Below are 25,989 nucleotides of genomic sequence, written 5' to 3' on the forward strand. Positions count from 1 at the left end.
TGATGCAGAGCTTGGCACTGATAGAATGATTGGACCTGGAAGCGCAGTTCGGCTCTCGTTTCCTCCTGCGGCGCAATACTAGTCTTACCTACTTAATATACAAAATGAAACAACAAAATAATTACACTACTGCAACTTATGCAGGATGTGTCTGACGAGTGGACTTCAAGTCTGGCAGCATGAATTTGGCAAAAAGACGTGCAACAACAACATGTCTGTATTTTTATGACCGTTTCTGCTTTTTGCTCCTGGTCTCAGATGTCAGAGTCCTCGAAAACAAAAACAAAAATCCTGTTTGCTAACAAGCATAGCAGTAAAATGGGAACTGATGTGTTATTTTTCTCATATACTGTTAGTTTTGCTGCAGTTGTGCCAGGATGCACACTTTTCAAAAATATATATTGACCCCTTTTGCATTCTGCCTTTAAGCAACTTGTTTGTTTTTGATTGCTTGATTACTTAAAAGTGACGTTTTGGCAGAATGGGTTTGTGCTGAAAATAAAACCAGTTTATTTCCGAAGATTTCTTGAATTATTCCCACTTGGGATCAAGTGGTATTAAAACAAAACTGTCTCTTACTTTTTAAATAAAACATTTCCAAAGTAATTAATTAAGGCTAGCTGAACTCAGAAGACAAGCATTTTATTAGGCTACGATGCATTGAGATTCCTCTTCACTGAACTCAAACGTCAACAATTGTTTTTATAGCAGTCAGACGTGGCGGTAATGGGATGGTCTGGAAATGCTTTATTTTTGACATAATTGTTGCCCTAACTGATTGAACCACGGACTCTGCAGAAAATCCTTAAGTAGAATATCTGATCTTCAGGTTAATAACCTCAGGCTGTACTTGGATTGTGCAGAAGAGTAATGATCCAAAGCACACCAGCTAATGGTTCTAAATTAAGTACTTGGAGTGGCCTAGTCAAAGGCCTTTCCAGACTGTCATTCTTGAAGAAGGTTGACTAAAATACTTCCACAAAGAAGAATTGGTCAAATTCCCCTGCAGTGATGAAAAAAGCTTATTAACTGCAAATGCAACATGATGGTAGTTGTTGCTTCTCAGACTGTGACTCTGTGTCACTTAGGACCAGTTTGGGTCGGACAGATTTTTTTCCTCCAACAAATAAGCTCATCTTTTGAAATTTTGTATTTATTCCAGATATTTATTTATCTGATATCAAATTTGTCCTGATCATCTGAAACGAGAACAAATCCACAAGAGAACAAGAACTTCACACTCTAGGTTAAGTTTTTTTTTTTCCCCAAATCATGTTCTTACAGGCAAAAATCTGAGATAGCAAAGGGCTTTACACTTCTAAAAACAAAATTATTAATAAGTTCTTAGGTTTAAAGTTTTTCCTTAAATTGTTGTTTGCAGCTTTTCTCTTTTTTTCCGATATTTCCCTGATCAGTACCTTAGATGGTGAACCAATATTTTAATGAAGAGCAGATTACTGAATAGGCCAGTTCATCACTATTTATTACTCAAAAAATATTGCAATAATCAGTCAAAGGTACAATAATAAAGGGATTTAAAATGTCTCAAACATATAGATGTGAGGCATCTATCAGAAACAACCACAAGGGGGCAGAGAAGTCTCAGTTTGCAATTTGATTTCAGGTTATTTAATTCACTTTGCTTGTGTGCAATAAGTCAAATAAAAGTTGCAATTCAGAGCACATGTGTGGAAGATTATCTGCTTAACTCCACAGTGCTGAACTAATATACTTGAAAGGGATAAACACGGTGCTTCTCATGCAAACAGAATTAAGTGTCAATGCGCACTTATTAGTCAAGGAATTACACACATGGCTGGATGCAACATCCAAATGGTAGCTGCTGAAGGGGGGTTACGCCTGCAGGGCAGCGGGGTCACTGAGGGCTGGAGTCCTGCTGTTGTTAAGTCATGCTAATTCTAGATTCTCAGTCCACAGGCTTTTTAAGGCTCCCCTTTTATGATGGGAGGGAAATAGTGTCTTTTAATTTTGTTCAAAGCCCAACTACAGCTCTTCGCAAAAGTACACCCCGCAAACCTTCTCTGATTTGGTCATTTTACAACCTTAGCTTACAATGTACCAACGTAAAGTAGTGCGTAGTTGTAAAATGGAAGGGAAATGACACAGGACGTTTATTGTTGTTTCTTCTTTCTTTTTTTTTTTCTCTCCAATAAAAATCTAAATTTCAACTGCAACGACAGCTGCAAGTCTTAGGGGTCGGTTCCTGCAACCTTCACATATCTGGTGACTGAAAATTTTTAAATTTCCCCATCTGTCTTTTTTTGCTTAAGCTCCGTCAGTCAGGTCGAATGGAAAGTGTCTGTGAGCAACCTTCTCTTGTGACAGATTCTCAGTCAGACTTGCGTCTAGACTTCGATTGGGCCATCCAAACTTGTATGTATCAATCTCAGTCACTTCCACTGTAGCTCTGATTGCGTGTTTAGGGTCATTGTTCTGCGAGAGCTTCAAGCTCCACCCAACTACTCAAAGTCTTTTGAAACCTTAGTCTAACAGGTTCTCCACCAGCCATGCCCAGCATTTAAATCAACGTAACGACTTCCCTGTGTGTGCTAAAGGACTTTTCCGCACAACATGATGCAGCCACCACCATGCTTCACCCTTAAGGGTGGTGTGTGTTGGGTGTGTGAACCGTGCTAGTTTCGTTACGCATATCGAGTCTTTCCTGAAATCCAGAAAGTTCTGTTCTGCTTTCATCTGAGTAAAACATCTCCTTGGCTGTGTTCACCACAAACGGCGAGTTACACTTCTTAAGGATTTATGCCACAGATTAAAATTGTTTTCCTGATTTAGTTAGGAGGAGACTCCAGCAACACGTCTGACAAACCAACGTTATTATTAACCAGCTGGTGACCTTCATCTGGGTCATCACAAAGCAAAGAGTGTGCATTCTTCTGTCAGCGGACGTACTAACACAGGTGTGGACTACTGCACCTCCTCCAGGCGTACCACAGTCCTGACTCTAAGAAAGGCTCTCCTTGCCTTTGTTGAGCCACGGAGAGCCTTGGTAGGGATAATTGATAAAATAGATCAATTGGGATCAAATGAAATGTTGGGATATTGTTTAATAACCCAGTTCTGCTCCCTGGCCTGTCTGCTGTGATCCTTCATCTTCAGGAGGCTGCTGGTCCATATTCTCCAGCAAACTTACAGACAGACGGGTTTATGCTGAGCTCAAACACCGACGGACTCTCTTTGCTAATAAAGTGACTTTTCAAGTGAATTTTATTTATAGGGAACAGAGTAAATGGGACTGGACACAAACACATACCGGACTCATACCGACAATGCAATCTCACATACAGCACCGTGAGTGATATAAAACATGACTCCTTAATTAAAGCAACAGTCTGTTTAGTTCTGTCACAATCTGACAAAAGTACGAATGCAATACAGATAAACTAGTTCAGGGGAAGCTGCAGACCTTTGCCTCAGAATATCGCTTTTCTCTCTTCACTTTTGACTGCAGATTTAACCCAGTTTACAGCTCTCAGAGATCCCTCCTCCTTCAGTCTGTTGCGTCTTTGCTTCGCTAGTTGACCGCAGAGGAGAGAAAAGTTGGGAACCTTTCTCCAACACTCCATTGTATGGAAGAGGATTGGGCCCACTGAAAAAAAAAAACAAAACATAAAACAGTCCTGACTTTAATCTCAGAATTCTGAGAAAAAAGTCAGATTTCTGACATTTGTTTCACAATTATTCAATCAAAAACAAATCATGTCAAACAAAAACAAATCTTAAAAACTTTTTAATCATAATAATATTTTTTTACAAAACAAAACAAAAAAAAATAGATTTTTTTTATTGAGGTCACTAATTTTTTTGATTGAGTATATTTTTTGGTTGAAACTTTTTTTTTGGTTGAGTCTATTCTTTTTTTTTGGTTGAGTCTATTCTCTTTTTTTGGTTGAGTCTATTCTTTTTTTTTTGGTTGAGTCTATTCTCTTTTTTTGGTTGAGTCTATTCTTTTTTTTTTTTGGTTGAAACTTTTTTTTATTTGGTTGAGTTTTTTTTTTTTTTTTTTTGGTGGGGGGGAGGCTAAAGTCAGAGAAGGAAGTGAGGAGGAGGGACCAGAAGCAGATCGGCGGTGTGAGCGGACACTCCAGACTCGGGGACGATTCCAGCGCCGAGGAAGTTGGAGGCTCTCGTTGCTGCCTCGGGTTCTTCCTTCAGAGCAGTAATGCGCACTCAGGGGCGCCGGATTTCAGAAACCTCGCTCCGTGTCTCCCGCTCAGAAACGCACCGTGAGAGGTCCAGAGGAGTCACGCACCTCTGCGGCCAGCGCCGTCACAGGTAGTGGGAAAGAAAAAAAAGGATCCCGGAAGAACCAGTTCTGCAGGTTTATTTCTCTAGATCTGATTTCAAAGCGAGAGAGGACACACATGCACTTGCTTACTCTTTTGAGCAAGTAGACATTTTTTAAGTTGTTTTTTTCTTTTTAATTTTTAATTTTATTATTTTTTTTTTAATGGAAAAGAAGAAGATGTCCGATTTTATGAAGAAGTGGCTGTGCGTGGCGATGGACGTGGTGTGCGTTCTGCTCGGTAAGTTATGAAAAAAAACTTTTTAACAACACGTCACTCTGGTCTCCCCTGATTTTATCTGAGGTTTGGATTTCAGTGCTGTCAGCAAATATTCATCTGCCAGACAGAGCTCTTTACTCTGATTGCAGATTCTTTCTACAAATTCAGTTTCTGAACACGTAACAGAAGCAGCGACTTTTTCAACTGGTGTTGGTAAATTGGCCAAATAAAAGTACTTCTGTCAACGACGTGAGTGAATTCTTGTAGATCTGTGCTGGACGTGGTTCAGGCAGCATGTAATAAAAAAAAAAAAAACGCCCCCAAAACTTTAAAGAGCTGCATGAACTTCAATGTTTATTTATGGAAATTTGATATGCATGTGCGCGCACCGCGTACTCCTCATTTGCCTAAATATTTTGTCTGCCAAGAATCGTCCAAAGAATGCTGTACCAATTAGTAGTCGTTTTTTTTTGGGGGGGGGCTTCCGCTGCAGCCCAGCACATGGCTGTTTTTTCGGACTACATGCAGGCAGAAGTTATTTTTTATAATTTCCTCTTTAATAAAACAAAGTTTTAAAAACAGATGAAGGTAATCATGATGTAATTTGGAACGTTTTGGAACACGAAATTCAAAAATGGAAATTTGACCAAAACCTTAAGATAAGATAAGATGATATATTATATTCCTTTATTAATCCCGCAGTGGGGAAATTTGCATTGTTTATTTAATTTAATTAATTTGCATTTACATTCTACAGAGGACAGAGCAGAACCAATATAAAAATCTATATATACAAAAAATACAAGCGAATATAGAAATACAAAAAGAAAGAGAAAATAAATCACAACATATAAATTAATTTGTGAATTTCCACTCAAGTTAGTCATAGACAGATCAAGACACAGTTCTGAAAAGATAAACAAATTATAAGATGAGCAAAGAGGAGAAATCCTCAGCAGGATCACTATGTACAAGTCATTTTTTTTAGCTGCCCCACTGTGATCATATTTTGATGAGGTACTGTTTTTGTTCAGTTGTTTTCTTTTTTATCTTTTTTTTATCTGGTTCAGCTGAGCAGTGATGAATGGTCAGTTCCTTTCACTTAGGTTGTGCCCTCTGTAAGATGGTGCTTTTTGTGAAGTTGCACCAACTCAGGAAATAATCATTTCTCCAAATACCACCACATCTATTTAAAAAAAAAAATGCATACATGACTTCTTCCTATTAATTTTGTTGTTTCATGTGTCCTGTCATGTTATTAAAATTGTTCAAGCATTAAATATTTGGAGCATGGACTGAACAGCTTCCTTCACTTCCTCTGCTGCCATTTCAGACTGCAGTTCTAAAACAGCGCAGAAAATCGACATCATTGTTCACAACGTCTCCTTCTGTTTGCTGATTGACCCGGTAAAAATAACAAATACTGGAGACAATCAAAGTCAAGGGGAGAAAGCACACGGTGCTTTAAGTGAGAACTTCTTTTGAGCGTAATCTCACTGGCCAGGCTAGAGGTCAGCTCATGATAATTGACAGGAAGTAGAAGTTGATGTTTGTGCACAAGAGTCGCATCTCTTGTGTACGTCAAGAGCGCCAACCAATGGCTATTTATACATCTTTTTCTTTAACTTTGCAAACCAAAACGGTCTCCACCACAAAGATCACAACAAAAGTGTCTCAGAATATTAAATCCAGAAATTCATTCATTTCTGTGACTGGAGCACCATAATTAGAAGCAGATTTTCAATGGGCAGATTTTACTTGAGTGCTACAAATTGTGGGATTTCACATTGGGCAATAGCAGTGCTGTTTGTTGTTGTTTTGTTTGCTTATTTTAACAGTGTGTGGTTTTCATGGCTTTTGCCTTTTACGTGTTTAGTCAGGCAATTTGCGTCAAACGTTTCAATGCACATATGACGAATGGATCGCACGTAGAATGAAAGAAATTGAAACAAAAATTCTGGAAAAAATTAGTATGGCGTTTTGAATTGAAATTGTTTAGTTTATGCGCTATTTGTGCCTCTGCTTAATGAGTTGCAAACCATCTGAAGGGCACATAAACGGCTTATTCTGGTGGCTTTAAACACACTTTTATTTGCACTGCAGTCATATTAGGTTTCAAATTCAAGGCTACTCTAAAACCACAGGTTTTATTGGACCTAATTTTGACTTTAAAGGACATTATGTTGGATTATCCAATTTGAAACTTGGAAATGCAGTATTACTGAAACGAATGCACCAGAACCTCTGACTGAGTTAAGCTAATAGAGATCTCTGCTGCATTTCAATGATTTCGTACTCAAAACTTTATTGTAGCCTGTGAAAATGCTATTGGAGATCAATTTTCACCACCATGTTTCTTTTTTTTTAACAGTTATGAATTTAACATTTTATTTGGTTGTTTTATGTCAGATTATTTGCTGAAGACAGCAGATCTGCAATCTGCTGCAAAGCTGAGATTTTAAAGAGAGTTTAGTTGAGAAACTCTTTGAACCCAAAGTTAAGTCGCGTCAGGTGCTTTAAGGGAATGTTGCGTTTATGCAGCAGTAGTTTTCCATCAGATGGTGTTCCTGGTCTACTAAGGCTAAGATGACTGGTTTCGCAACATGATTTTTGACCTTAGTTTATCCAAAATGGGGTCTTCCAGACCGTTGTCTTCTGCAGGTCACATACTGACTACTGATTTCCACATCAGAAAATCTGAACTATGCCTTTAAAGCCATTGGTCTATTTCACTGTCTGTTAGTTCATCCTTTTCTGCCTGTTCCTTTGGATGAAGGTAGCAACGATGCTCCACATCCGTAGCTTTTTAAAATGATTTCCCGGTGTGGAGGTCAAGTGGTTGGGACCGCAGATATTTTCTGAACACATGTCCGGTATTAGCGTCTGGGTTGGGTCGGACGGCCCGGTCCGGCTCCCCCCGTATCCCACCCTTGATTTTTCACCCCGCTTCCCTTTTGCCACCCACGTCCTCCCACCCAGGCAATCTACCAAGCCAACCGACCTCAAGCTTACACGAGGTCGCCCCCGCTGTGTAATAACCGCTCGACGGGTCTTGTAATTAGTCTGACCATTAACATAAACAAAAGCTGAGTTTTTTGAAGTGGGGTTGGAGAGTTTTCCATTTTCCCGCAGTCCACGATTGATCCAAGATGATCCGAGATTACCTCCAGCTTTGTCGTTTGTGTCGACGCCTCCTTAACAGTCTGTTTTGTTGAGAAAGCCCAAACTGCAGCAGCTTTGATAGCAATTTGCTCTTTGATAATCACACCCTTTCCTGTCGAGATCAAACTAACAGCTAGTGATGACACACGACTGGATTATCTGTTGTCTGCTTATTAATCTTAAGGGCAACGTACGCCGTGAAAGGCTACAGTGGAACATTGATCTAGACTCTCTTCGACTTATAAGTTGCTCCTTATCTGCCAGTCCTGCCGTCTTACTTGTTGTGAGGTTTGTTTTGAAGTCGTCTCTCTCTCTCTCTCTCTCTCTCTACATTCCTCCCCTTCTGTCGTCCCTCAGCATGTATCCCTTCCCCCTCTCATGTTCCGTGTATGGGTGAGTTTATACTCAGCACAATCACAAAGAGGGTGTGGGCCCACAGCACAGAGAAGACAGATGAGCTGCAACCTCTCCCTGCCCACAGCTTAAGGTCCTGCAGATGCAGCGCTACAGGTGGAGGAGTCACAGGAGCGATCTTTGCGCTAATTGCTGCATGACTCAGCCTCTGCAGCCGTTCTGCAGTGAGCTTTGTAAAAAGATGCTCTGATTGTTGTGAGATCGTATCTCCTCTGGGCCACTTCCCACATGCATCCCTTTGTGTTTCCATGTGTGCATGCTTTGTTGCACCATTATGTATGTATAGTGTGACAAACCTGTTCCTTCAGATATTTCTCTCTTTTTTTTTTTTTTTGTTTAATCATTCGGACACCTCGTTGCATGAAATGGAAGAATTATAAACCTTACTTTTGCATTTTGTTAAAGATATACATGCAAATTTAAACAATTTAGCCTTTCTAAGTGTGTCATGCTGTTAAGTTTATTATTTTCACATGGCACAAGTGTTCTGGTTGTTTTGTGAGAGTTCAATATTGAAACACTTTCTGCATTTCTCGGAAAGCAAGGCCTGTCATGTGGCTTTGTTGGGAAGACTCATTGTCCTGCGTTCTCCAGAGAAAAGGAGGGTGCATTATGGGAATAGTTTCCTTCAGGGGAGCAACAGTCATGGAAACTAGACCTCAGACAAACAACTAAAATTCCCGAGATTTTTTTTTTTTTTTTTTTAAACAAAGTTAATGTGGGGTGGTCCAAAGAACAAAAGTTGCTGGCAAAGCCTATTTAAGCGTGGATTTAAATAGCAAATCTTTTCTTTTGTCTGCATTATTATTACTGACCAGCAGGGGGGAACTTCTCAGATTTCCAGATCTCTAGCCTAGCTTTTGAGTCTGGTAAGCCTGAGCTTGCCCATTGCCTTCTTGACCAGTTCTACTTGGAAAAACAAAAGCATAGGAGAGCACAGCAAATAGCTGGACAAGGGCTAGCTAAGCCTACACCCACTGGGTTAAAGATCTGACCATACACTGTGTTCAATAGAGTATATAGTATATATGTCCTAATTTTGGGTTAGGGTTTCTATTTTTATTCATTTCGTATTGACATCTAACTAAAATAATCTTCTTGAGTGGGACTGTTTGTCTGTCAACTGTATATCTGCACTCAGGAAAGCAGCAAGGTGCTTTTTAGGAGCAAAGCTGTGTGTTTACAAGCTGATAAACAAGCTTGCAAAAATTCTGCAGTTTTTTTTATGTATTTATTTATTTATATCCAGCTCTTTGTTCAGAGTCTCAAAGTGCTGAAATTAAGTTTGGACAACTGGAGTCAGAAGGTCCGTTTGTGACTGTGTGGTGGTTGGGTCTCAATGCTTTCTTGAGCTCAGTGTTTAGATTCGGGGGAGAAACATCAGTTTGTTCAAAAGCCAGTTTAGACGGACTGCTTTATCTTCCCTTCGTTGGAGTTTTTACTGGAGCTCTATAAACAATCTTCTTCTGCAGAGCCGGCTGCATAATCTGCTCCAAATTGCTCTTTGTCTCACTCAAACTGCTCTTTATAACAAAAAGCACTTAAGCACTTAGCGTATGAAAACAAAAAGCATCAAATAGCTTTTTATTGTTTTCAAAATCGTTGGTGGAAATGTATAAAACGTTTATAAATGAATCCCACTTAATGTCCGGCTGAAGCCAAAGCCTGTTTTGATTGGCAGCTCAGGCCAACAGTGCAGTGGGTCTGCAGTGTCTGTGTCATTTGAACTTAATTAAACATGATAGTGGAACATAAAAAAAATAATAAATCTTTAGCTACAATTCGATACTTATTGATAATTGTTGTGAGAAGTAATAAATACACATTATCGTTGTTTTATTTTTAGCAAATGGTACAACCCTGTCCACAGTCATCTCATCAGCACTTTTGCTGAAAAGCGGTTTTTGATATGGTTAAGATATTTTGTTGTGCGGTCGTCTAAAGTTATAGGAGAGGAGTAACTCAACTCCTTTTACACCAAAAAAAGGAGATAAATCTCTTGATAGTCAGCAGTGTTGTTTTTTTGGGGGGGGGGTTTTCGGAGAAGGTCATCACCATACAGTGCATTTTCACACATCACAGCGATTCTAAACTCCTCCTACAGACCATTCTGGTTTAGGAATAAACCTGTGTGGCCTACTTCTTTGATCCCCTCCAAAGCCAGACTCTTTGATTGCTGGCACAGATCTAACTGCTCTTGCACTGGTCTGCCCACCTCGCCTGTAGCTCTGTGTCTTCTTCTGCTCCGCTTGCAGCAAAGCACGCGTAAATGATGGACGGAGCCAAACACTGGGATTAAAAAAACAAAGAGCGGGCCGTGGCGGCGGCAGGATTTGCTGTGACTGGCGAGGCTGGGCGTTCCTCGTTCGAACTGGAATTTCGGAGGCCAACGCCGACAGAGGTTGTAGATTCAGCACATGCCTTCCACATGAGTCAGTCCCGGGAGACGGAGACGGAGAGAGAGAGAGAGAGAGAGGGAGAGGGAGAGGGAGGGTTTGTTGTTTTCTGACTGCAAATTGATTGACTTAAGAAGTGCAACATCACCTGATGATAACTGTTCACTGTGACTTCCTGTTGCAAGGAAGATGGAAAAACAGATTAAGAACAAGGAGTGTTGCGCCTCATTCAGTCCTTCTCTGTGGGAGTCAAAGGACTGGAGGGTTTCGCTGAGGAATCTGGGAATGAGAAGTTAAAAAGGAAGAAATGGCTTGACACGAGAAGAGGCGAGCGTCGCAAGGAGAAGGCTGACGGGGAAACAAAATCCATAAAGAGGAAACTCATTCGGTGACCTTCATGTGGAAAAGGCAGGAAATGAGAGTGGAGGGAGTTAAATTGAGGGGTGAATGCTCCAGCTGTGACCCTGAAGGAAAGCCTTAGATGAAGCGGGGCAACCCCGGGGGCATGGGAACAGCCCTCTCGCGCACACACACACACACACACACCTACACACACCCAAAGACATTGAAATTGGCTAAAGTGAAAACCCAGACTATAGGTTTTGCAAATGAAGGAAAGCAATTGTCATGCAGGTGCAATCGCTTATGTCAGAGGAGTATATGTGTGAGTTGCACTGTAGCAACTTTCAGATCAACATGGCAGCTTGACTCAAGATGCCCCCCTCTCTGTTCTCTGGAAGGAAACAAGGCAGTGAAGTGGATATGAGGCAGAGGACAAGGAAGGAGAAGACAGGCGAATAAACAGAGAGAGGATGTGAGAAGCCTCTAGTTTGGCTCACATTTGCGATTGTGGTGCTGGATAATTGCACATCCATCAGCTAAATAAAGCAGCACCCACTGAGGCAGCTATATTTGCACCAGCAGAAGAAGAAGAAGAAAGCATAACTTGACATTTGTTGAAAGCATGAAAGAGAAAGCTGAGCCCTCCTCTGCTCCCAAACTTATTGTTGGTGAGCTTTAGGGATTGTCAGCCACTGTAAAGCTAAGCTCACTGGGATAACGACAGATAATTATATTTTTATACCAGAATATTTTATAGATGACTAATATTTTGCATTTTTTGTTGTAGTTTTAAGAAAAGCAAAAAAAAAAAAGAAAAAGTGAAAAGGTTTAGGATTTCTCACAAAATTATGGATGTTTTAGTAATACTAAAAAAAAATTGAAACAAACACAAGAACACATCAATATTTTTCACTTTGAGTTGCTTTTTAAGTTCCTAAAATCTTTTAAAAGTGTTTATTTGACTAGAATGTAAACTTTGCACTATTCTGAGAACGTGTTTGCTTTTCTCCAAAACACTGCTGATACAAACTCTTTTTTTTCCTGTCAAAAACAACTCGAGCTGACAGTGTTGATATAACGCTATGTCAGCACAGACATCCTGCTCCAGCATCAGCGTCTGACTTCACGCGTGGGCTTCGATGAAGAACGGACAACACTTCCCATGAACACCTTATAAGCATTTCATCTTGGAGCAACATCACGATGCCTCTTCACTTCGGATCAACTAATCTGCAGCCGTCTGTACAAAAAGACGTGTTGTTTTCAAGAGAGAAGCCAAACTCTTTAAACGGTGGCTTTTTAAATTTAAGTGGTTTTCACCCCGCCACTCTTATTAAAATTTTCCGATGGTAGATCAGCTTTCTGACCGCAGTTCAGTCTGTCAAAGCAGGTGTTCAGGGGAAAGGTTCCCCTCTGCCCTGAATCAAGGCCTGCACCCGCTGCACCTTCACGTATGTACTACAGAAACATTTGAGTCTGAGTTTAGTCTGACTCAGACAGAGTTGCTCTTTAAAGTCGAGGCAGCCCTTCAGAAACGTCCGTTTGGGTTGTGGGATTGTGTCGCGGTGCAAACGGAGGCCCGTTTTGTGCCAGTGGGTCTATTTTGGTCTGCAATCTGTGTATGTCTGCGTTTCAAGAGACTGGCTTGTTTGTTCTTATGCAGATATTATCCACAGGGGTCCAGTGCTTTTGAGACACACACACACACACACACACACACACACACACACACACACACACACACACACACACACACACACACACACACACACACACACACACACAAACACCTTCAGGGCTTACCACACTAGCAGTCTGAGAGTCTTTACATCATTTTTTGCTCTGCCTTTTTAATTAGAAGCAAACTTGTAATTTATGACTTGCGAGCCGAAGTGTGACACGGAGGTGCCTAATGTACAAACGAGATTGAAAATGAATCTTTTTTTTTCCACAAGCCTGGGGAGAATATTTTTAATGCCAGATGTCTTGACTTCACTGTGTCCATAAATGGTGTGGCTAACTGGGAAAATCCATGTTTTGCTAAGGGGATTTCTTAAGCATTAAAGAAACCAAAACAAGCGTTAGCCTTTGACTTACTGGGAAAAATGCATATTCAAAAGTTATTCAGACTTCTGTGAGGTTAATTTGTAGAAAAAGTTAACCTGTTCCTGCAGACGGGTTCCTTTCTTTGAAGCTTTTCACTTTCCTTTTCCTGCCTGAAAAAGTGATTAATGGCTCCAGACTAGCAGGTTTTTGAAGTGTAAAGCAACTATGCTTTGTGTTGCCTAAAATGTCTGTTTTTCTCAGCTACATGGTGCTATTTACCATGCTGTAATAATTAAACAAACACTTGTATTGACTTTGCTTGCATAGGTCACTCTGACGTTAACCTTTTAAAGCTTGCTGATTTAATATCTGGTCAAACAAGCATTTCCTTTTTGGCTTACCTTCCAGTTTCAGCTTGTTTTTATTATGTCAATGCAAACATCCCTCACTGCGTAAAAAAAAAAAAAAAAAAAGGTTTTGGCTGATGTAGAGCCGTATGTCAGTCGGAATTTTTTTTTCCTTGCCACAGTGTGCCTCGCGTGTTCTCGTCACCTCTATTAAGAGCAAACACATATTCACAGCTACCTATGCGAAGAACTAATATTTTATCTATCCAAAATGTACATTTACTATGATATTTGGAGCACTTGGAATGGAGTGTAATTGAAACTTGCATCTGTGTTTTGCATTTGAATGTCTGGCTGCTTTTAAAATTCACCGAAACGGGTCCTATGGAATAAAGGAATTCAATATTTCAGCTGAATGATATTTCAGCTGAAATATCAATGAGTCATATCAAAATGGAAAGGACAGATTACGTTAGCATGTCGTTGGTGCAAACTCCTCGGTCAGCAACGATTCTCACCAGAACTAGATGATATTTACTTAAGATTTATGAGTAACAAAATCCTTCAGAAGGTAAATGATAAAAACATTTTATGTTTTGGGTGAATTGTTGTTGGAACTGTTATAGCAGGTTCATAAAACACGGTTCATGATGTGCTGGAGCAGAGAAGACTGAAATAAATTATTGCACAATTACTGGTAAGCGAGTTAAATACAAAAACAAAACTAATGCGGGTGGCGTACCTCTGATTAAAAGCTATTTATGTAATATGCATATGCATGTCCAAATAGATTTGCCCCAATTCTTTGCCCTTACATGAAATGGTGAGATTATTTTATTATAAAAAAATACTCGTTTATATTTTGGGGGATTAATGTAATCCCAATAAATTCAGGTAAGTTTTCAAATTTTCTGAATACATTTTTTTACAGTTGTATACCTTTTTAAGGTTGAAGGGTGTGTTGACTTTGTAATACACTGAATTTGGAAAAACAAAAGTGGTTTCCTTGGAATATTTCGAGGAACAAATTCTACCCATTTTATGCTTCTGTTGCTTTAAACAGTTCATTGAACGCACAAGAGGAAAATGTGATTCATTCCGACTTTCTCTCAGTATCTAAGTTTTAGTTCAGTTGTTTTGTTGTTGGTGTCTTGCAGAACCTAAAGCTCGGTTTATTTATTCATTTACACATGGAAAATGTTAAGTTAACTTTACTGCATAATAAAGTGCTAATTATACTTAATTAACATGGAAAAGCAACACATCACATGATTACAAATGATGGTTCTATATATGTGTAATATAATATCCATTTTTTGTTTGCACTTTTTTGAGATGATCAGCACGTCTTAGAAGTTTTTCAAATATTTAATCACTAGACTCATTTATGTTTTCCATGCTTGCCCTCAAGACTGTATGTTCTCACATAAACATTCCTATTTTTATGATTAGAGTCATTATTACAGTTTAAAGCAACTAAACAAGTCACAGGGAGTTCTGCTCAATTAATTTTAAGGCTGTTTACCAGAGGTACCAGGGGCACTTTATTCATTTCTGCCGTCGTATTTAAACACTGTAAAAACCAGATCACATACAGTTGCTGTCATAACATCATTCTTTGGATCTCATCTGGGTCTGATGTAAAACTTTGCACAAGAAAATGAGCTAATCTTCTCAACAGCCCTCTCTGCTCCTTCCAGCTGGAAACAGGCTGCAGGATGCAGATGGACGAGCCGCTTTCCAAAAGCCACATCAGTAAAATTTACATCAAGGTTCCCTCCTGCTGTGCCTGAAACAGGGTCTCGACTAAATATTGCAGACTTGACTAAACGTTGGGATGTGGTTGTTTGAGATGCCGTTTTACTGGTTCCATGAGGGAAAATTTGGGCAAGTTTACAACCCCACAGTCGCATATCTACAACATGGTTGGGTGTAAATGTGCAAATCGGGTAGCGGTTCATGCAAGAAAGTGTGGTTGGTTAAAAAAAATAAATAAATAAATAAAAAAAAATGTAGTTTCAGATGTATGCAGACTAAATTGAGGTTTCCACCATAATAATTTATGGTTTACAAATGGTTTTTGAGTGTGGGGTGGTGGTTTCAATGGTCATCAGTGAAACAAGAAATGCTTGTGCTTAGTCCCAGTCCAAACTTTTCTTTGCATGTTCCTCTCAGCTCCAACCTCCCTGCATGTCTAAACAGGATTAAGAGGGTATCAGAGATAGATTTATCAGTATATTACTATTCTATAAGCTCAGCTACTCTAGGGTTCAGTCATACTTTTGTGCCTTTTATTCAGTTAAGCGCTGTATTTGTTCTGTTGGCAGCAAAAAACATCTTCTGTATTTTGTCTTGATGGTGTAAAAGAGAGACGTTTGCAGTTGGTCCGTTGGAAAACGATGACCTTGCTCATCTCCTGTAGTGTGGAAATGCAAAACGTCCAACTAAAGCCTCGATATGTGGGGGTGGGGGGTTTGTTACTACTAAATCTTGCACTTGTAATGTGTGATGAACCTGAGAGGAAATTTCTAAGCAGTAATCTAATATCCTGTTTTCTAAAACTAGCTTCTGACTAATTGCTGTAAAAGTACCAAATGGGCAAATAACTATCTGTGGTTTTCCGCAAAAATTTTTCCCCCCAGAGAAAAAGTCCATCAGCATTAATTTAAGAGCAAGTTTTATCTTCAGGATGTGGAGAACATTGTGCTAATTACTCAGGAGGTGGGGGGAGATGCATTAGCAGTTCTTGGAATCCATTTTTGATGTGGAACAAACAAGCCTTCTATTTAAATCTTTTTTTATCCTTTTGTCTCACCCTAAAGTGGAAAAGACGGTGACTAGTCATAATCAGGAGCTAATGCATCGAAGGCCTTCTCGTAAACTGGGACTTAAAAAGTGAGCTGAGTTTTAATCTGGCGCTCTTTTTTTAAATGTTTTTGACACCCACTGAAAATCTTAAAACTATTTTATTGAGTGACATCTCTAATAGCTTTTTGGTTTTCATATAAATACAGCAGCGCTGTTTAATTTACTTTTTGCAAAAGAAGAAAAACTGTAATACAACAAACTCTTTAAATAAAAAAAAAAGAAAATTCACACTGCTCAAGTTAAGCCTCGTGTTGCTCTGCAGCTTAATTTCTTAATATATAACTAAAGAGAACGCAGCCCAGTTGTTTTGAGGTGGCAAATTAGGAAACCAGCGGGATTTTCTCAACTTTACAAGTGCAAATAAGTTGTTAATTACTGCAGCTGTCACTGCTTTTTGGTATATGTGGTAGTCATATTGGATTTATGAGGTTGGAGTTGGCAAGGAAGCTCCGACTTGAACGATGCCATCATCCGCTGTGGGCATAAGTGGATGGAAGTGGTCAGCAAGAAAACTCCAGATGGCTGCGGTGTTTAAAGAACACAGAACAGCCTGACGTTAGCTTGGAGTCATTCTTGTTTACATCAAATTCTGACGCTACCATCTGAATCTGAGTCTCGTCACATCAGGCAACGATTTTCCAACCTGTACATTTAGTTTGCCTGAGTGAATTCCAGACTGTGTTTTCTAATTTCCTCTGATATTGAGAACGCTTTCTCTGCTCACCTGCCACTCAGCAGATATTTCTCTTTTTCATACCACTCTCTAAAGTCAAGCAGTGGTTATTAATTAAAATCCCAGATCAACAGTTTGTGAAATTCCCATACTAGTTCATTTGGCATTGTAAAAATCCCTAGATTCCCTTTTCTTGCTGATTAATACTTGGTTTGATGACCCATATGATTGGCTGATTCACTGTTTTGCTTTCTGAAATGCAATTGACCAGGTTTTTCTGGTGAAGTGACGTGTCGCATTTCCCTAAAATGAGCAGCAGATCAACTTCTGGTCTCGTCTTGCACGTTATGCCTTCTCTGACTTGATTTTGCGCAGCTCACAGATATTACAGATGGCTAACTTGCAATTGGTAAAAAAGTTATTTATGATTTTACAATTGCTACTTTCCTCTGGCGTGCTAAAGTTGAAACAAATGTTGGATTTTTGAATGATTATATTATAGAGTTTAATAGATTCGATTCCTCTACCTAAGTTAAAGCTCCGTGATCATAAAAAAACTATTACGTCTTCCTTTTTTGTTTTTATTGGACTGTTCACCCACCCATCCATCATTTGAAGTGGAGTTAAACACAGAAAGCTTCACTTCAGTGTGTTTTCCTTTCGGTCTCTCTCCTCACAGCTTCTCATCAGTCAGCCTCACTGGAAAACTCGCTGGAATTATGTCAGCTGCAGACATTTTTCTGAAGGATGGGAGGGGTGCGCTTCACGAATTTGCAAAGGAACATAATACCATTGGCAAGTGCACTTCCTCAGTTTAGCCAGTGCTGCTTCGTTACTGTTTTTCTTTCATTTAATACGCAGCTGCCTGGTATTTCCACAGTGGCCCCAAGACTACCTCGGCGGTAGACATTGGAGTGGAGGATTGCATTCCTACAAAGGGCTAAGACCTTCTTGCTCTGGCTAATGTAACGAACATCGAAAATGTGAGCAAGTAACTTCCACAGAATGAAACGTGTCACTTCACCAAACCGGGAATTTCTAAAGAGACGCAGTTGAGACAAAGTACAGAAAACAAAACTGCTTCCTTAAAGCCCAAGGATGGATAAATGATTTCTGTATGTGGAGTTGTTGAGGTTGAGACCTTTCACCCACATAGCTTTGGGATCCTCCTCTAGTCATACAACGCCACAACTCCGTTTTGTAACCTTGAGGAAGGGTACAGCATTAGACAAGCAGCAGTTATAATTCCCGGCAGCTGTAATAGATTGCGGTGGTGAAAAGCACAAAACGGATAAGGATGTACATTAGAGTTGGGAAAGGCTGATGTGTTTTCTCTTGGGGGAGCGGGGGGGGTGGATGTTTCCGAACGACTCAAGGACGTCACGCTCTCTCTGGGCTTCTGCTTGTTACTTTGTGTTATTTTTAGACACAGCTAAAGCATTTGGAAATGGTGGGAGTTTTTGGACTTTTCAGAACCGTCTTTTGTATGATTTATTTCCTTCACTATAGACACACCCAGCTGATGGCAGGAATGCTTTTCCTCAATTTTCAACATTTCTTTGTATGGAATTTCAACCCGACATTTACCAGAATTGTGATTTTTTTTTTTTTTAACCCTCCTTGTCTCTTTTTTTTATTGATTCATTTCAAAAGCTAAAGCCTCGCAAGAAGAAATACAAGTAAACAGTCAGAGACTAAACTAAATATTTCTTGTTCCTCCAGCTTAGTAAGGGGTGTTATGTCTGAAAGCTTGTAGAAATTAGAATTTAAAAAAAATACTTAATTCTTGAAATTTTCCTCTTAAAAAATGGATAAAATCTACTTTGATTTTCATGCCCAATCCGTCTCTAATATAATTTTGAATCGGTAGGTTTCCTGGTATTGAGGGCAGCCCATAAACTCTCTGTAGGGATTACGCCTGTGTTAATCCAGAGCCCTAAATTGGGATTGTCGATTTTTGGAACACCAAGTTGTTTGACGATCGTTAATTGTTTATGTGACATTCAAGTATTTGGAAGAATGTATCCCCTTTCATCATTCTATCCACTTCGTGCAATGCAGCAAAACGGAGCTGTGCCTTATTTCAGAAGTGACCATTGCCCTAAATATGTCGCCTAATCCACTGTTCTGTTGCTCTGATTATATTTCAGCGTCCCTGCCCTCCATCATTTTGACGGTTAGGTTCAAGCCTTATCAACGGGGGATTCACTGTGACGACGAGAGCATCAAGTACCCGCTCAAACCAGACACCATCTCCCACAGCATGATGGGAGTCATGACCATCACCTGCACTGTCATTATTGTAAGCTTTTCCTCAGAATTATACAAAATAAACAGCCATTTAAAAAAAAACATCTGGTGTGATGCTTATGGTGCGCTAAGGAAATGATGTGAATATAAAAAAGATTTTTTTTTAAAAACTGTTCTAATTGAACGACAAATGTGTTTTTATTTATTTAATTATTTTTTTTTACTTTTCCCACAGATCTCCTCTGGAGAAGCTTATCTAGTCCACAAAAAGATAGTTTACTCAAATTCAAAGTTTAATCAGTATGTAGCAGCACTCTACAAGGTGGTGGGAACCTTTGTGTTTGGAGCAACTGTCAGCCAGTCGCTCACGGACATCGCCAAGTTCACAATCGGCCGTCCGAGGCCTAACTTTATGGCCGTGTGCGCGCCGAAGAACTGCACGGGATACGTGCTGGAAATCAACTGCACAGGCCAGTTGCACGAAGTCACAGAGTCGAGGTAGGACAACAACTATGACTGTAATTTTTATCATAACTTGGAGGAGGCAATGGGCAATAAAGATCAAACATGAGACTGTATAAATGGCTGATTGAGCGGGTTTTAGAAGAGCTTTAAACACTAAAGCTCTTCACTTCCCAATTCCCGTCTCATCTTCCAGATATGACAGGCATATTTACCCCATGCATTTGTGTAGTTATTCAGGTTTCAATATCACCCCAATTTTTTAAAGCCTAATAACATATTGAGGTTCTGCCTGTTTGTAACTGAATTCACAGTGGTAATAAATGTGCAGGAAAATGGAAGAACAATCCGAAAGATATTAACAATAAACTCTCTAGAGGATTAATTACATTTTTTTCTTTTTTTCCTAGATTATCTTTTTATTCTGGACACTCCTCCTTTGGAATGTACTGCATGCTCTTCCTGGCGGTAAGTGGAACCTTGAGTTTTTTTTTGTTTTTGTTTTTTTTTTAAACAGTGCAGACATATCTCTGTTTTCAGCGCCGGACTGCAAACACCTGCTTTTGGATCAGGCATTCCAGTCCCCAGATGCTTGTGTTTGCAGATGTGTTATCAATGGGCAATTGTTGAACAGTAGAAAAGTCCCATGGAGCCAGATTAAACCAGTATAGACGTTAAAAAAAAAAAAAAGGAAGGGGCTCATGAGGAGAAATGAGCAGAGTGGAACTGATCATACGTCTGCAGAATGCATCTTATTTCATAAGAAGTTTGTGTTCCATTTTGTGACCTTTCCAGGTCTTTAGTTTGTATTGCAGTCTCTTACCTCTGTGGGAGAACATGTTGCCTGTTTACTTGCAGCTGTGAATAATCCACCCTGTTATCCAGTGGACAAACCAAAGCAAGATAACTGGTGTGGTTGTTTCCTGAAGGTCAGCTCTAAGCTCGGCTAATGGCGCTGCTGCTCAGCCTCCATGTCCAACCGCATCGCGTTCTGTGCGTTCTCTCTCACTCCACCTCAAAAGCAAGCTGTCCACCATTTTCCATATTTCATTGCCTTAATATTCCCTATCCCAGGCATCCTTCATGTTAGCATTAGAAACTGTTCGTTTTTTTTTTTTTTTTGTTTTTTTTAGAAAGTGAGGCTGCTGCAAACAGGTGTGCAGCCATTTTTTGAAACAATATTTTATTTTTATGCCGTACGCCTTTTAAATCCATCAAAATCTACGATGGGACAGAAGGTCTCAAGCCGGATGTTTGCCAAAGGACAAAGTGATTGGGGTTGTGCTGTTTGCAACCGAGCGAAACCTGACGAACTTCCAGACAGAAGGAACAGAGCTGAGCAGTCACTTCATATGTGTCTCCTGTGGGCTGTGCTTTAAAAAGTGTCCTACAGTGTAAAGTATGGCCTTGTGGCAGGAGGACGCGAATGTGATGCCAGTTATTACACCTTCAACAGAAGCTGAGAAGAAACTTTATGCAGCTGCCAGATTTGTATATTTGTTGGCTTTCACCGTTTCCTTCAGAAAGGCTGCGGCACTTACTGGTTTATTCATCCACAGTGGATATAAATTATATTTGTGTTCAACACGTGTTCTCGTGTTAGTCTGTTTTACTTTTGAAGTAGGCACACAGACATTTTTCACATAATTGACTTTTTTGTGCCCACGTGACATCCACTTAAAAACTACAGTAGGTGATTTATTGACGGGTGGCTAATTTCAATCTCCAGTTCCATTGGCAGACCGGTGTCAAAATGCATAAAAAATGAAGACGAGAAACAAAAACAACTCACAAAGAAATGTTGCACATTTTTATGAGATGGCATTGAGGGAGCGCGGTAGGACCTGCTTCATCAATGCTCTGCAGACCTTGATGACATCCGGAGGAATAATTTGAACCATTTGTTCAGCTGTGCTGAAGCAGGATCCGATCTAAGACTTGCATGACATCGGGAGCTGGCCACTCTCTCTGGTCAGAGAGTAAATTGGTGAAATCTGAGCAAATCAAAATAAATATGAAAGCTGTTTTTTTTTTTGTTGTTTTTTTTTATAATGTCTTTCTTGTTGTCTGGATTTGCTAACTGGTCTTTCTCTCCGTTTATTCTTCCATCACAGCTTTACGTGCAGGCCAGACTTGCGGCGAAGTGGGCCAGACTTCTGCGGCCCACCATCCAGTTCTTCCTGGTGGCCTTCGCGGTGTACGTGGGTTACACCCGAGTCTCTGATTACAAGCACCACTGGAGCGACGTGGTGGTGGGGCTGCTGCAGGGAGCTCTCGTTGCCGTGCTCAACGTGAGTCTCCAAGACGACGACGTCTTATTAAGGCAAACACAAGTAACACGCCAGACTTCCCAAAACGGCAGCTAATAACTCAGCTGCACCCGGCTCGGGGGCGTCTTTGATCTTGTCTGGGTTGCTTGAAACGTGCTCGCGTTTTGACATTTTGTCCCGTTTGATGTAACTTCAACCTCACCTAATGACATCCTAACATTAAATCTCACTACAGTGGGGAATATATGATTGGAAAACCAAACAGGGTGAGACGTTTAATATGGAACTCTTACTGTTAATAATACTCCAGTGCTGAAAATCACCGATGAAGCATTTTTTTTTTTTTTTTTTGGTTTTATTTTTAGCTTCATTAAATGTCGACAGTAACTTGGAAGTTGAAAGAGTGTAAAACATCAATGGCGTGTCACGATTCCCTGCCAGTATGTTCATTGTGTTCGCTTCAACCAGCCAGGCTGGTTAAAGTTGTGCAGAGGCACAGTTTATGCACGTTTGATTAATTGTAGCCTTAATGCATGTCTCTGGCCTCCACTTCCCTGCGTGCAAAAAGAAACCCTGTGAGGCAATATTTTATACCTTCAGAAGTTGGCCGTGCGCTCCGCGAGTTCCTCTCATACACGAGTCCACAGAAGTGTTGGCGTGTCACTTAGCGGCGCTGCACAGACCCTTCCAAACAGATGTAATCACAATTTCCAGCCTTGCCTTTTTTTTATTTTTTATTTTTTCATCCTCTCTGAGAAAAATGCCTCCTAAGTGATCTCCTTCCTCTCGCCTCACGCTGCAGGTTCGCTTTGTGTCCGACTTCTTCAAGAAGCGCCATGCGCATGGCTCGAGCCCAGACGCGGGGAGCTGCGAGGAGCCGGAGAGGAAACCGAGCCTGCAGATTGCAGACGCTGAGCACGGCAACCACTGCGGCTACCGCAACGATCCCGGCCCCTTGTGATGAGAGGCGTCGGCTTCCCTTGGCTTGCAGCCTGCAGACACCCAAACCTGTGCAATAGGTTCCCGACGCAGGAGCCGCAGCTCCGTTCGTGCGGTCTGCTGCTTTTAGTTCAAGTCTCGATTCCAATTCTGGAAATGTTACAATTTCTTTTCTTTTTTTTTCTTTTTTTTTTGTTTGACTTCATGAGCTCATCAGCTCTTCTTCTCCTTTTTCAACCACTCACTCTGCATCTGCTCCACTGGAATGATTAAGAGGGGGGACGCCGCCCCTGTCAAGGAAAACACAATAACCTCTGCTTCCCTTGTAAAGGAGAAGAGAGCGCATTGCCTTCCAAGCATCTTTCTTGAAGTTGCATTTAGAGGGCTCTAAACTCACTGTAGCAAAGCTGTAGTTCAGTGTAACCACGTAGAATAATTGTTGCTCATATTGTCGCAAACAAATTACACCCGGGAGGTACAGTGTGCGCCTTCTTGCAACCTTGTGAAAGAAAAAAAAAACTCTGATGTCCTCCTCCTTATCGCCTGCTTCTGAGAAATCTGCATTTGTTAATTCATATCCAGTAAGCTAACTATTCTGTAAGACGAGCTTTATTTCACAGGTCGGTATTGGAAGACGTGGCTGAAATTGAGTTTTAACAACCTGAAAGAAACAGATATCTCTGCAAGTAGTTTTTCAAAGTGATTTAAAAAAAACAGTAAAATAGTGTTAGAAAATGTAGCTTGCTGAAGCTTGCATTTGTTCCGGTGTTTTTCAATTTTGTGTGTGAAGATTTGATCGGTTCGCAGTGAGGGAGAATTACAACTAAACTATGAATGTCTGTAAAAGAAAAAAAATGGTTTGGTTTACGTATTAGCAAACTTTTTTAGCGCACCTTAAAAAAGAATAAAGGATTACCTTCAGTGACGCGAAACTGAACCTTTAAGAATGGATGATGCTTTAAAGCACACGGGTGCATCTCAATGACTTTGAAATTCTTAGATCAGGTAATTTAATAAAGTAATTCAGATCATAGAGCTAAACTCGTATGGATTCATCACATACAGTGATGCGTTTCAAACTTTTTTTTTTTTTTTCAACCGATTTTTATGATTACGGCTAACAGACGTCGGTCCATGTGTTCCCACATTCTACAGTATATGCATAATTTGGTCATTGTTCATTTTAAAGAAATAGCTGCACCATTGAAATGTGGCATGGGGCTTCTAGGGTGTCAGGAAACCCAGGCTGCTTTAATGGCTTTCAGCCCGTTTGCATTGTTGAGCCATGTGTCTCAGTCATCCGCCTGAAAATCCTTCGCATATTCTCTATAGGATTTTGATCAGGCAAGAACTTGCAGGCCAATCCAGCTCAGTAATACCACAGTAATTAAAGAAGCCATCAGTACTTCGGACAGTGTGAGTAGGTGCCAGGTCCTGCAGGAGGTTCAAATCTGCATCTCTGCGTAGCTCAGACAAAAGCATGAAATGCTCTAAAATGTTATGTTGGGATGGATTTTAGACCGCTTGGCAATAGTCTCAATATTTTTTCTCTTTAGCCTGGCTGAGATCATTCTGATATCTGGTTCAAGAGCATTTTAGCACTAGGAATGTAACATCGTAGTCCATCTATCTGTGGTGGCTCTTGAAACACTGACTCCAACCACAGTCAGCCCATGCCTTGTGACTCTCCCCCGCACCCCCAAGGGTCTCGCAAAACCTTTTCTTCCTCTACAGGTTGCAGTCATGTTGCTTATGCACCCATTTTTTTTAAACTGCACTTTTTCCTTCCACTCAGCCTTGTATACTGCAGTTTGAACGGCCAGCATCTTCAGCAATCACGCTTTGTGATTCACCCTGGTCTGCTTGACAACTCACAGCATTGTCCTGGTCACAACATGACTAGAAAATAATCATCTCACATTTAAGATTTTCTTAATGGCCTCAAGTAATATTAATATTTTCTGAGACTGACTTTTTTTTTTTTAAGCTAAAAGCCGTAATCATCAAAACTAAGAAAAACGCAGGTTTTAAATGTAGCATTTTTGCGTCATATATCTAAAACAAGGTTTACTTTTTCATGTAAATGTTGAGCTAAATTGCCATTTAATAAAATTATAAATCATTGAGATGCATCTATGGACATGCTTTATGCTCTTTAAAATAGATATGCTGTATTAAAACTGATTCTTTTAATTTGTAAAGCTTGGGAGTCATTTCTCCTCGTGTTATATTTCCCCATGTGGGACAAACTGGACTGCAGCGGTAAAGTTATTGATGCTGACAGCTTCCAGTTCAGTGCGACTTGATGCACCACACTGCTACCACTATATTGCTAAAGACATTGGTTGAAAATTTGACCACCAACTTTTCTTTACTTGTTTAATTTTATTGTTTGATTTTACGAATAGTCAAAGAAGGACAAGACGGCCGTTTGAAAAGGCCGTTTTATTTATGCGTGAAATAAACTTTCTATACACTTTGTACAAGGCTGGAAATGCCAGCTTTATTGAAGTTTTTCTGTGCAATCACATCTGCTTGCCACTATGAGCCACAAATACTGTATCTACTAATGCTATGAGACTTTATAAAGGATGATTGTGAGTGTGTATATATATATATATATATATATATATATATATATATATATATATATATATATATATATATATATATATATATATATATATATATATATATATATGTTTTTGCTTGTGTATTTTTATGTCTGTATAATTCTAATTCCATAGTTGTGTTTCAGCCACTCAGGCTTGTCTATTTGGTTCAGTACCAGGTCTAGGACAGTTGCCATGGTTGGTCTTCAGAGCGATTGTTGTTGCCATGATGATGAGTGACAAGCATCACAGATATAAACAATATTTAAACAAACTAAGAGTTTTTTAACTGATTAAAGTGTCCTGTTTTACTTTAAGCTTTTCATACATTTTAACGTGTGTCAACTTGTTTGTATCTTTGCTTAGATGTAGCCTGTAGATTATGTCTGCGGTCTTCAACCTGGAGAGTTTTCAATAAAGCTATATTCCACCCTAAAATGTGTGCTTCACTCATTTGTATCACTAACTTATCCTTTGCATGGAATTTCACAAGTAGGAGTTTGGATAAATAGTTTTTGCTCCATCAGGAGATAAATGTCTTTTGGCATGCATGCTGTGACCCAGAATGCAGTTTTGCAACTCAAGAGATCGGTTTTGTGCAAGGCACTGAGTCAACTTACTTCAGTTTTAGTTTTGCAACAATCCATTGCTGGTTTCACTTATTTAT

The 25,989-nt window shown here is 39.9% G+C and overlaps 1 protein-coding gene across 1 annotated transcript; it reads left to right on the forward strand.

Annotated features, from left to right (window-relative positions):
* Positions 1–3,891: 3,891 nt before the first annotated feature.
* On the forward strand, positions 3,892–25,760 carry plpp2b (phospholipid phosphatase 2b). The gene is made up of 6 exons (XM_014988012.2): positions 3,892–4,562; positions 18,940–19,091; positions 19,275–19,537; positions 19,912–19,969; positions 21,616–21,792; positions 22,574–25,760. The coding sequence occupies exons 1-6, from the start codon at positions 4,487–4,489 to the stop codon at positions 22,730–22,732; spliced, it is 885 nt and encodes a 294-aa protein (XP_014843498.1). The 5' UTR covers positions 3,892–4,486; the 3' UTR covers positions 22,733–25,760.
* Positions 25,761–25,989: the final 229 nt, after the last annotated feature.

Source organism: Poecilia mexicana, unplaced genomic scaffold (assembly GCF_051168715.1).
Source record: "Poecilia mexicana isolate PSO_F unplaced genomic scaffold, ASM5116871v1 scaffold_4, whole genome shotgun sequence".
Lineage (NCBI taxonomy): Eukaryota > Metazoa > Chordata > Actinopteri > Cyprinodontiformes > Poeciliidae > Poecilia > Poecilia mexicana.

Bases quoted from the DNA above. Each gene is read 5' to 3' on its own strand.
- plpp2b (XM_014988012.2), top strand. From the start codon at position 4,487: ATGGAAAAGAAGAAGATGTCCGATTTTATGAAGAAGTGGCTGTGCGTG. The intron at 19,538-19,911 runs GTAGGACAACAA...TTTTTTTCCTAG, and splicing joins CACGAAGTCACAGAGTCGAG to ATTATCTTTTTATTCTGGAC. The intron at 21,793-22,573 runs GTGAGTCTCCAA...CTCACGCTGCAG, and splicing joins CTCTCGTTGCCGTGCTCAAC to GTTCGCTTTGTGTCCGACTT.